General features: G+C 52.3%; 5 protein-coding genes across 5 annotated transcripts; 2 read left to right on the forward strand and 3 right to left on the reverse strand.

Annotated features, from left to right (window-relative positions):
• Positions 1 to 1379: 1379 nt before the first annotated feature.
• On the reverse strand, positions 1380 to 4022 carry COCCADRAFT_68304 (uncharacterized protein; the record flags this gene model as incomplete). Its single annotated transcript, XM_007720087.2, has 1 exon — positions 1380 to 4022. A coding segment is annotated over one exon (2643 nt), but the record flags the coding sequence as incomplete, so codon positions are not given.
• Positions 4023 to 5265: 1243 nt separating this feature from the next.
• On the forward strand, positions 5266 to 5571 carry COCCADRAFT_111764 (uncharacterized protein; the record flags this gene model as incomplete). Its single annotated transcript, XM_007720088.1, has 1 exon — positions 5266 to 5571. The coding sequence occupies one exon, from the start codon at positions 5266 to 5268 to the stop codon at positions 5569 to 5571; it is 306 nt and encodes a 101-aa protein (XP_007718278.1).
• Positions 5572 to 6036: 465 nt separating this feature from the next.
• COCCADRAFT_111775 (uncharacterized protein) lies at positions 6037 to 7723 on the forward strand (the record flags this gene model as incomplete). Its single annotated transcript, XM_007720089.1, has 3 exons — positions 6037 to 6151; positions 6200 to 6516; positions 6566 to 7723. 3 exons carry the CDS (start codon positions 6037 to 6039, stop codon positions 7721 to 7723), a joined length of 1590 nt encoding a protein of 529 aa, XP_007718279.1.
• Positions 7724 to 8225: 502 nt separating this feature from the next.
• COCCADRAFT_9992 (uncharacterized protein) lies at positions 8226 to 8633 on the reverse strand (the record flags this gene model as incomplete). The annotated part of the gene is made up of 2 exons (XM_007720090.1): positions 8226 to 8384; positions 8502 to 8633. The coding sequence occupies 2 exons, from the start codon at positions 8631 to 8633 to the stop codon at positions 8226 to 8228; spliced, it is 291 nt and encodes a 96-aa protein (XP_007718280.1).
• Positions 8634 to 9642: 1009 nt separating this feature from the next.
• Positions 9643 to 11343, reverse strand: COCCADRAFT_111769 (uncharacterized protein; the record flags this gene model as incomplete). Its single annotated transcript, XM_007720091.1, has 1 exon — positions 9643 to 11343. A coding segment is annotated over one exon (1701 nt), but the record flags the coding sequence as incomplete, so codon positions are not given.
• Between the last annotated feature and the right edge of the window lie 768 nt (positions 11344 to 12111).

Consider the following 12111-nt stretch of genomic DNA (forward strand, 5'->3'; position numbering starts at 1 on the left):
CCAAAAGTGCATGTACATGTTTATGCGAGGAAAGCTTTTATTTCTTTCGTCTCACTAACTCGTGTTTCTTGGAGCTGTGTTGTGAAGTAACCCCCAAACATTTCTTTGGGGGGGGAGGCGCTCCACATTCCGCATTTGGGTAACTGGCACACTACACTACAACACTCCCATGGCAAGCGAATCAGGTTAGTCGCATTCTGCTTCGCATTCGGTCTCTTCACACGTATTTCTCTCTTTCTCTCTTTCGGCATCTCCCGCGCATGGATGACCCCATATGTGGTTGTAAGGTCAAAGTAGCGGTAAGCAACTCGGCATTCGTTGCTGGACTGTGCTTTTTTTTCCACCTCTTTCTTCGCATTCTTATTCGGATTGTTTTTGTGTCAGGGTTAGATAAGTCTTTAGACTTTTTTGGATCCTAGATTTTGCCACGTGGCGAGCCAAGTCTGTGGGAATAACAAGATCCGGGAATGACCAAAAAGATATGGTAGCTAGCTAGAGGCGTAGGGGCCAAAGTGTATCTGTTGGTTGGTGATTGGTAGTAAGGGAAAAGCAAAAGTTTTAAAAAGGGGATCGGATTGGATCGTTTTCCAAGTAAACTTTACGAATGCGCATCCCACGTGGGAGGGGCGGGTCTAGGACCACTTTGAAGCGGAAAATACTTAGTCGGCGAACGAGACGCTTTTTTGCTACGGGAGATAGGGATAACAAAGCAAAAGGGATCATGATGATCATTGAGTTCCGATCGGGTTCTCATTCTGACTCGCATTTTCTACGCGTTCTGTCGAGTCGGACATTTGTCCGGGAATCTATGTAGATCTTAGATCGCTGTCGAGATCTGGACCCAATTCAACACGGGACTTGCCGTTCTAGTCTAGAATATAATAACCGGGTCGTGCGAAAGCCAAGCCTGCGACTTGTCGTGTTAATATCACACCAACAAACGCAACGGACGAAAACTATTTGAAATCTTTTCCGACCAGCGACGAACCCGCATCATTTCACATGAGAAAAAGTCCCCCCACTTGCAAAGAGTCATGGCAGTGGAAGAGTGGACATGCCGATAAAAAGCTACAAGTGAATCGGAAACCCATTTTTATAATCAAAAAAAGGAGCGAACAACAAAAAACACCACGTATGGGTATCAACAAAATATATCGATGAAGTCATGAAAAGCCCGCCCACCCTCATCGCCGCCGCCACAGAACGCCACACAGGGCTGATCCTGAACGAAACTCAATAGAGATGTTTACCACCCAAAGCGCCGGCTACCTTTGATAAACTGCTCCCCTTCCCTTGTTACATGCGATACGCTATACACTCGAACGCTCAGCGCGTGTGTATTTCCGTAAAATTCATGACACCTGCGTAGACTTTCTGTCCTACAAAGGCCCTGATGGCTGGGCGTGCTGTTGTTGGCGATTTGCCTCAGTCTTGGATTGCAGGTGATTCGTCAACACGGCAATGTTGTCCCGCGCTTCTGGCACAGTTTCAACAATATGCCTCAGGTTGATCATTTGCAATTCTGAGACGACTGCGTTCTGTGAAAGGTTTGAAGTGAGGATAGTAACAATAACAGGTGCGTCAATATAGGGACCGAGAATCTCGAGTGCTTTCGGAATCTGGTGGTGTGGTGGTGTATGCATGGGCATCGGAGGTTGTGGGTTGGGCACCATGTTTGCCTGTGGTGGTGCGAATGGGTTGCCATACTGCGGGTAGGCTGCGCTGACCGGTGAGAATTGCGGCGCGTGAGGATTGGTCATCGGTGATGGACTGGGGCCGCCGCCAAAAGCGGGCTGCGCAATTGGACCAGTCGCAGCCTCATGAGCTGGGTATCGCTCAAAATGTTCAGTTGGCGGATGTTGGGGCTTGAGCTCTGGTAGCTTGGCTACGAGGGCCAATAACAGCATATTTTCCTTGCGGGGTGTCTCAATGGTGCAGTACTCCAGCATGTCGATAAAGGGAGGAAGGTTGCTTCCGCCCTCCTCAATTGGAATCACATAAAGATCTCGAAGTATGTCGTTGCCTTCGACAGGTACTACACCCCACCTGCCACGCGAGTGGAAGTATTCGTAGAGATGGTCCATGACTGTGCGTCCTTCAGTGGTGACGGGGCTAACGGCGAGAATAGAAACTTCATGGCTCTCCGTGTGTCCGATGCTCTGGATATAATCATTTCCTTTGGAACTCTCGATACGTCCTTGGATCGCCACAATGTGGGTTAGAAGCTTTTCCCAGGGTACGACTTGGCCAAAGTCGCCGCCTGCGACGAATCGGGCAACAGCATCAAACGGTTCCATAGACTGCATGTTGATGGAGCCATGCCAGCAGACTGTTGGATCGGAGGAATAGCCTGACATCTCCACATCGTTGTCTTCATCCTTGAGCAGTCGGTCAACGTCTGCATCATCCACAGCACTTTGAGGCTTGTCTTGTGTGTGCATGGAGCTGCGGCGGCGGTGGAGGAAGGTTTGCTGGTCGTGCTGAGGTGAGCGGACCTTATCGAAGACAGAGTTGATATCAAAATTGGTCGATGCTCGTCGCAAGCCGTCATGCTGGGGTGTTTCCGCCTCGGACGTTCTTGGCGCGGCAGGGCTCTCGGATGGGGGTACGGCCACGGGTGAATGCACCGCTGCATCTTCCGTGATACTGTCCCGCTCCCGTTGAGTGGGCTCCTTGAAATCATCATTCTCAAAGTTATCTTCACCGACAATCTCCTCGCCCTTGTGTGTCTTGCGCAGCCGAGGCCCGGTCTCTTCGGTCAGAATCATTTGCTTCTCAGCCGCTTCTCGCATGGCCGCGTACTCGCGTTGCTTGTCTTCACTTGCCATTTCCTCGGCTTCCATGCTCACGAGGTCCTCGGCCTTGAGACTTCCTGACAGCAGACGATCCACAAGAACGGTGTTCTTCTTAACATTGAACATGATAGTGCGCATCTTGCCAAAGTATGGCGAGGACCCGCCGGTAGGCTCACCATACAAGTTGAAAGCAGCATGGCACATTTGAAGGGTATACTTGGAAGCAAGAGACTTGGCAGTCTCGCCGTCTGGGATGCGGTATCCCCGGGTGTCCGAGGCGGAAGTAATCAAGGGTGCCAGGGTTTCGCATAGCTTCTCCGCAACAGCCTTCTGGTTCTGAGGAAGGGCGTCAATGTCCGTGGCCAATCCGTCTTGCGGCTCCGTCTTGGTTTCATGATGGCTCGACTTTCTGCGCTTCTTACTTGCGTTGGCCTTTTCTGAGGCCGCGTCATGGCGGCGCTTCTCACCGAGAGGCGACTGCGGCTGACTTTTGGTGCCCTGCTTGTGTTTGTGAGCGGAGATTATAACAATGGCACCAAGAGAGTGTACCTTTGGTTCGGCATGGCCGTTGGAAGCTTCTGGGGTGGGCACTGTGATGGGAGCGGGAGTGGGAGTAGTGGCTTCGACAGGAGCTGCTGGAGGTTGTGAGGGCGTAGACTGTTGGGGTGTCACTGCCTTCTCAGATCGGGCATCCGGCTTGACGTCGCTGGCGCGAGGCTTGGGTTTGGAGCCCTTCTTGCGCGCCCACGGCCTCTCGCCACGGGCCATGGCAGCCAACAATTCAACATGGTCTTCGGGTTTGCATTGCTCGCAGTAGTAGTCTTTACCCTCCCAGAAATCGCCCTCGGGTAGGCCCAGACACTTGTTGTGTTGCCAGGCTGTACAGCTGTCGCAACAGATCATTTGCCGTCCGCGAATGTCGCGCTGGTCACCGCACACACAGCGGATGATGGCGTCCTCCTCTTCCTCATCGTCGTCCTCTTCATCTGCGTCGGCCGATTGCGTCGACCGAGCGCGCTGAGAGGGACCCTTTGCATTTCCTTTCTTGCTATGGGCTTGTCCTTTCTTCTCAGTTGCTGGGGTTGCCTTTGACTTTGGGGCGGCTACAGGAGCAGCAGCAGGAGTAGCAGGAGCAGCGGGAGCGGCAGCAGCGGGCTCGTCGAGCGCGTCTTGGTTCTTTGTATGGTGGCCTTTGTTGGCGCGGCCGGAGCGCCTGATTTCATCTGTGGCAGCGGTATCAGCATCAGCATCGGCATGAGCATTGGCATGAGCATGCAGCTCAGAGGCTGTTGTGCACGCGCGTGCGGTGTGCGGGGTGCGCGACGAGGAGCTGGTACGGGCGCGTGTAGATGGTGTCTGCTTACCGGACATGGTGGTGGACACGGGTGATGGGCTTCAAAGAATAGATGATACCACGAATGCAGCTTATGCTATGTGCGCAACAAGATTCAAAGAAAAAGTCTCTACGGAAGCCCCAATCCTGCCCTGCGCGTGGCGTGGCGGGCCAGCGGACACGCCGTACGAGCCGGCTACTAACTAGTCAAAGAGAGAGCAACAAGTATCCCGCCTGCTTGTACAGACTGGAGCCGCGATGCGAGACGAGCCTGCCGAATATGAGTCGCAGCTTTCTCGTGCGCGTGTCTCCCGTGGACGGAGCCGACGGCGCACCAGCAACCGGCGCGACAGAGACGACAATGGTGGATGGGAAGATGCCCCTGGTGTATGCGCTTGTATCTGAGCGCAGTATGAGGCAGCAGGAGATGGTGAATGGATTGCCGGACAGAGGCGCGGTGTGTCGTGTGGTGTCGGGATGGGTGGTGTCAGTGAGGAGACAGTGGAGTGGAGCTTGGACGCTGCGTTTTGCCGACGTCTTGGCTGCCGTAATCCCAGCCACTAGTAACAACCTGGACCCTTTGCGTGGCTGGACAAGCTGGACAAGCTGTTTTGTTGAAGCGCGACAGGACTGTACCAAACCACGCCGATTGATAGCAATCCGACTGCTTCATCTGCCACCGTAGACTCTGCAACCAACCCCCGGCAAACAATGGCCGACGCCCGAACCCTCTTGCGACAACAACGTGCAGCACGCCAGCAAGCCCAGAAGCCCCAAAAACAGTCTCAGGCACCCGCAGCAGCACCAACAGCGAAGAAGCGGAAGGCTCCTGACCAGGGCGGAGAGGAGAAGAAGCGTACGCGAACCGAGGAGGAGGCGGGCGTTCCGGCCGGTTTCTTCGATGCGGGCGCGACAAATGACGACGACGACAATGACCCAGTCGCGCCTGGCCCAGTAGAAGAGAGCCCGGTAGTGGCAGACATTCCACCCCCAGAGCCTCCGGCGCCTGTAGACCCGCCGCTGGACGCTGCGGCACAAGCAGAGCTGGACGCCTTCATGACCGAGATGAGCACAGAGAAGCCGACCCCACAGCCGGCCAAGTCCGCCTATTCAGGTGCCGTCATAGAAGCAGCACCCATGACAGCTGCCCAGCTCGCCGCCCAAGTACGAGAAGAACAAAGTGCACAACGCGCCAAGAGAGACGAAGAAATGGAAGGAGAGAAGGAAGATGCTGCGCGGGCCCTTGAGGACGAGTTTGAAGAGATGGAAGGACTCGAGGAGAGGGTCAAGAGGTTACGGGAGCAGAGAGAGGCATTGCGGACGGTGTCTGGACGGCCAGGTGATGTACCAAACCAAGAGCCGACAGCCCCTCAGAATGAAGAAGACGAAGAAAGCGAGTCGGAGGATGAGGACTGGGACGACTGGCGGTTCCGCCCCGCATAAGCATTGTTGCTGTGTGTAGTCAGCAAAGTAAAGTAATTAGCGGTCAGCGCATGTATTATAGTATAGCATACCACATTGGCGATACCCGGGGCAGGCGTTTACAAGCACTAATCCAATGACTTCTTTCTAACAGGGCAGTCCCTGTTATGACCAATTCGCCCATGATTCAATATGTGGATCGCCCAGCAACCAGTTACTGCTCAAAATGTGGTACCCATAGGCAGAGGGTATACAAGTAATTCTGGTCACATAGGAGGGGTGGTGGCATGCCGTGCCAAGCCGAGCGTCATTGTTAGGGCACACCAAACGCTTCAGGCACGAATGAAACAGCCCAATCCCCACTCAACCACCCTCGACATTGACACGTGCACTCGCGAGATACTGCTTTTCTTCCACCCTACCACGCGCCGACTCTACGATTCCGCAATACGCACCTAGTCTCCGCACACAACCACCTACCCCACAATGTCACGACGGCCCAACCCTGCCGCCGACCGGGCGGAGCAGAATCGCGCCACACTGAAGAACTTGGTAAAGCTCGAAGGCAACAAGACATGCTCAGACTGCAAACGGAACAAGCGTAAGAACAGTGTGCCATTGTGCCCTGCGCCCGCTAACACTCTCGCAGACCCACGATGGGCAAGCTGGAATCTAGGCGTCTTCATATGCATTCGATGTTCGGGCATACACCGCGGCATGGGAACACATATCAGCAGGGTCAAGTCGGTTGACCTAGATACCTGGACTGATGAACAACTTGAGAGTGTATTGAAATGGGGAAATGCGCGAGCCAACAAATACTGGGAGTCGAAATTGGCACCTGGCCACGTTCCATCCGAGGCCAAGATTGAGAACTTTATCCGTACAAAGTATGAATCGAAGCGCTGGGTCATGGATGGGCCCATGCCGGATCCTTCCACTCTGGACAGTGACGATGATGATATGGTTAGTATGCGCAAGCCACCTTGAAGACGAAGACTAACAGCAATCCTAGCCATTGAGTAAGGTGCAGGAGAAGGTACAAATAGAACGCTCAGCCTCGCAACGCCTGGCACAAGGATCCGGCCGTGCCCCGCCTCCTCAGCGACAAGCACAACAGCAGCCTGTTATCGACCTTTTTGGAGATGATCCAGTTCCCGAGCGACCGAGCACTGGACCGCCAGCTGCTGCACGACCGCCTCCAAAGGCAGAACCAGCGCCCCCGAAACAGCACAAAGCAGGAGATTCATTGTTGGGCCTTGACTTTCTCGGGGGAGGATCTTCTGCTGCACCTGCTCGTCCATCCAGCACAGGTCCTGCTGCTGCGGCAGCGCCCTCAAGACCAGATCTCAAGCAGTCGATCTTGTCTCTGTATGCTGCAAAGCCCGCGGCAGCGCCTCAGCCACAACAGCATGCTCGTCAAGACTCTTTCGGTGGACTCGTGTCGTCCCAGGGACAGGCATCACCACAGCAGTCATCGTTTGGCGGTATGAACGATGCATTCAGCAGCTTGTCTTTCAACGCTGCTCCCGCCCCCAAGCCTTCACCATTTTCTGGTCTGGATAGCTTCTCAAGCAAAAAATCACCACCCGCGTCGTCGTCGTCTTCCAACATGTTTGGCGGCGGTGGCAACTTTTTCGACTCAAAGCCTGCTCCACAGAGTCGTACCATGAGCCCTGCTGGAGGAGCAAACAACTTCAGTGCCTTTTCTTCGCCTGCGCCATCCAAGCCTGCAGCTCCGGCGGCGTCTGGTATGGCCGACCTCCTCGATCTCTCCATGCCTTCCGCGCCTGCACCACAAGTCACCTCTCCGCCAATAGCATCGCCGCCTGTCAACTCGGCATTCAACCTCTCTTCACCCGCGCCTGCTCCTGCTACAAAGTCCACGCCCGCTGCACCAGCAGTCAACTATTCAGGGTTTTCAAACATGGATGCCTGGGGTGGTAATGATGTCTGGGGATCGTCCGCGCCTAGCCAGCCTGCAGCAACCACTACCACGGCCCAAGCAACAACAACTAGCTGGAGTGCACCTAAAGTGACACAGGACGACGACTTTGGAGGTTGGAGCAGTGCCGCGCCCACCACGACGTCCAACACTACCACTACCCAAAGTAAGCCTGCAGGAGGATTTGGTGGCACGAGCGATGATTTGTTCTCCAATGTTTGGGAGTAAATTGTCATATACTGAGAAGTTTGTACGAGCTATTGCACTCACGATTTGAAAATTAATGCCGAATCGAGAGCGTAATATGCATGGCATACATAATTGCTTATAGAAATCTTTTGAACTTGCATATCAAAAAAAGATGAAATGCTCCGATCGCTTTCCCTTGCAGTCATGAACGCCGCATATGCAAGGGATTGACTGACATGTTCCATGTCCCCGTCCCAATAACAGAAAATCAACAAGCATGATGAATCATGCTCCCCTTTGCCCTCGCCCTCATCTCGACCCTCCTTTTCTATGCTCAACTCGATCCCCTAGTCGTGCGTGCGAAATGCATAATTACTCCCAACCAGCCATTCGCACCGACACATCCTATCGCCCCAAACCTCGTATATGGACGTATACGATACTATATTCTTCTTCCACCTCTTCAATCCCCCGCCCATCCTTTCATCTTCTCCCCTCACCCAACCAACTTCGCTTTGTCGCATCCGTGTTCGCATTCCGCTCAGAAGATCAAATGGAAAATCCAATACAGCACGACAAACGCTGCCACAATCATGCCGCTCAGCTTGAATATCGCTACTTTATTCCCTGACGCCGCCATGCGCGTCAGTCGACTTGCTGAGCCTTTGAGGGATGTGGCCATGTTGGAGAAGGTTTCGTTCTGTATATTGAAAAAGATATGTCAGTGATTATTCACATTTTGGGATGCGAAGGCGTAGAAGGGAGATGGGCGTGGAGGAAGGCAGGATAGGAGTAGGTGTAGGAATGGGGAACGTACAGTGTTGTCGAGAACATGCTGGTCGCGTGCGCTGTCGTATATATCCACTGTTATACCGCGTAGCGCAGAGACTTTGGATGCGAGTTCATCGAGGCGCGAGTCGTTTTGTTGTTCGCGTTCGTAGGCGGACATTGTGGGCTTATGGGACGGGGAGTGCTCGTGTGCTGGCTGGTCGGGCTGGGTCGGGTTCAAAGTGGTGTTGGACGTTTGTGAGGGTTTCGTCGGGGTTCCTACGGAGGCACGTGGAAGATGGAGGCAAGGTTTAGTTTCAGGCAGACTTGGAGGGAGGGAGGGTTTCGCAGGGGGATGTGGTTTGGATTGAGGGTTTAGCCACAGGACTGGATGCATGAATGAACCAAGATGTGACGTTCGGTGCCAAGAAGACCCTGGACGGTTGGGGTTTAGCGTGCTGAGTGGAGGTCTTTGGCGTCCCCCGCTGAGAGTGAGGGGTAGGTAAATTTAGATGCGTATATCTACTGGGGCTATTTATGCGTTGTGTTTTAGGCCGAGCGGTCAGTTTTGGCAAGGATTGTGTAGAATTTCTTAGAGCCAATCAGCTGAAGGAGGTAATAGAGATTGATTCATGCCGTGTTCTTCTATCTGATCTAGTCCCTATAAGGCGCGCTGTAGCCGAGCCGCAGAGACGCTGGCCACATGCCATTAACGCGCTGGAGTCACGTGAGGGAGTCATTCACTTCCAGCTTTGGGGATGCTGGGGTCTCTTACGGTTTTGGCCTACGCCGGGGCATCTGTATCATCATTGTCATCACCACCGCTGAAATGTCTCTTGGTACGACCTTGAAAGTCAAATTTGGCGATATTGTATCTCAAGAGCATGTCTGGAACATCTTACAGCGTGTTAGATCATTACAGTAGCGTGGAAATGCTTCGCGAACATGCACAGCCCTCCAATTCATTTGCAACCCTTAAGACTATGTAAACGGGTGTAAGTTTCACAAGCTGTCGTCGCGCTTGCTTTCTTGTTTCTCATGCACAGCTAGATTGTCTCAAGGCACCCGATTAGTGTCACATTATTCACAAAGCTCACACTCAAGCTATATCCTACCAGAAATCAGAGTCTCTCACCATTTTAGATATTCCCGGGACGTTCTATTCAGATCTAGACATCTAAATACTGACATTATATTAGAGTCAGGTCTTGCATGGCGTGTAAGCCTGTGTTCACGCTTTGTGAGATCTCGCCGTTCATGAACCCGTAAATGAAGCACTCTCCCAAGATCTCAAAAGTTGGACAACATTCTCCACCAAGCGATGACTTTGCTCTCAGGGTGAGCGGTACGCTGCACCCTCCAATGATTACGATAAGATCGCCTCGGCGAACAGGCCTAGATGCAACCCCGAGATGACCGGTTTTGGTGACGATCAAGCGCCTCGACCAAAAAAATCTCGACATTCGGGCCAGAGCATCGAAGTAACATCTTGAATCGCGTCGACGGACATCCATGTGTTTTAAGTGCCGCTTTAACGGTCTGCCGTTGATGTTGAATTCGGCATTCCGTTTCCACCAGAGATGCATGTGCCACCACAAAGATGCATCCGTGTCTCCTTTGGCGTATTCAAAAGGAAGTGCACAATCAGGATCAAGAATTGTGTCATCCAAGATGCAAGCAAGAGCATCGGAGGCTGGGTAACCCTGGGCATCACGACCGCCGACCAGAGTATACCACAGAGCTTCCGTAAAGGCTTCGTCGTCGCCGTAGGGATTTATATAACATTGCGGGTTCACAAAGTCGGGCTCGTCTTTCTCGTCTTCCCAATAACGCACTCCACTAACGCCATCAATCTCACCAAACACAACCCCTCTTACTAGAAGGGATGTCCCATTAAACTGATAACTCATCGAGAGATTGAGAGATGCTCGATAGCGCTGGTGATAGTTGCTTACCAAGCTTTTGATTGTTTGTTTCAGATCCACGGCCCAGGATGGTATCGTGTCGTCACGTAAATAATGTTCGCCAGATTCACCACACTCAGCCAGGATTTCCAGCTTCCCGGTATGCTCAATCCAAGTTCTTGTGAAGCTTGTGTAGACGTCCGAAATACTAGCTTCGTAATTGACTTGGATCTTTAAAGCCAGGTGTGGTTCGAGCAGCCCTAGAATACCATAAACCCGATCCCAATTGTTGGTACAATTTGCCATGCGACAGCGCGATAACAACCGCCGACTGTGTTTAGAAATGCCTCCTCGTTGGTTATTCTGCAAGGTCTGAAAGTCCTCCACTTGTTTCCAGATGTAGAAGGGCACGTCCCGGTAAGCTTTGTATGCTGCCGGATACAGCTCCAGACTCGCTCGGAAGATCAACGCAAGCTCTGAATCCCCAGTCTGAGTATCGCAAAGACGGAGATCGTGGTACACATTGTACAAAGCCCCCCATGTTGTTGTTTTGTCTCCGCATAAAACCAGACTGTCTTCCCCGCCTGCTGCCATTTCTTGGATGATCCACAGTCGCCCAAAATATGGCCTTGACAACAGACTTGTCATACTCTTCCATAGGCTGAACTCGTGAGAGTTATCGAGAACAGTAGAGAGGTACTGCTTTACAACTTCAGGCCCTTTTTTTGCAGCAGCTGTGATAGCGTTGATGAAGTCGAATGTTTCGTCGCTTTCAGCATCTGACTCTCCTAACCAGATGGCAACATTGCTGGCAGATTTGTATAACTCTGCCATTTTCTTGACCTCGCGACTGCGTTCCGTTGAATCTTCTTGATTGATGCATATCGCGTCAGCCCATATCTTGTAACCTATTTTCACGCACTCGAGTTCTTTCAATGCTTGCAAACACTTTGCGAGATTCTTCCCAACCGAAATTCTTGTACCATTGGCGTAGATTGTCTATCGGTCGCGCGGGTTTCCCCAAGTATAGCTGAGCGCGAGGAACGGCAACTTGCTTTTGTCCATGCCACGTGAAGAGCAGTGTTTGAGCGGATGGTGAGAGAGTTCACAATGCAGATTGTCAGGCTGCAAACGTGGCTGAAAGTGACCAAGATCTGGTGCGAAAACATCACTTTGCAAGATGGTGAGTAATCTTATCTCATCTTTGGTCTGATCCAGTGGTTGATATTCCATGTTGAAGAATGTAATGGGAGTAGGATTGTTGTAAAAAAGTATTGTCTTCAGTATGGAAGAGTAACTCAACTTTGTGATGAATATCGACGTCCAAAAGCCCTTTACCTCAGCCCTGCATATGGCTGCAGCAAGACTGTGTTGTAATTGAGTTGGCATTTTGCGAGTGGCTGCAGCAAAACTGTGTTGTGGTTGTGTTGGCATATCTGTAAACCACTAACGTGACACAGATGGTTCACCGGTAGAGTGTTATGGCGCTGCCATTGCCAGGGCTTACTTACCCCGTTTGGGTGTAGCGCCTTGGGTGGGATTCTGTACTTAGCCTCACCTCCTACAGTTCCAAGATAGTAACACTTGTACCATACTGTTTTGATACCCTGTCCCTTTTGGTGGCCGTCCCGGCCGTGACATAGAGGTGCACAGCACCAGAATGGCAAAAGCCAGCCTGTTTGTATTAGTACTGTTCAGCGAACTTCAGGGGTCTCTAGGCTGGCAAATTGGCAGAGACAAGAGTGGGGCAGGATT

This window comes from Bipolaris zeicola (genome assembly GCF_000523435.1).
Source record: "Bipolaris zeicola 26-R-13 unplaced genomic scaffold scaffold_397, whole genome shotgun sequence".
NCBI classification, from domain to species: domain Eukaryota; kingdom Fungi; phylum Ascomycota; class Dothideomycetes; order Pleosporales; family Pleosporaceae; genus Bipolaris; species Bipolaris zeicola.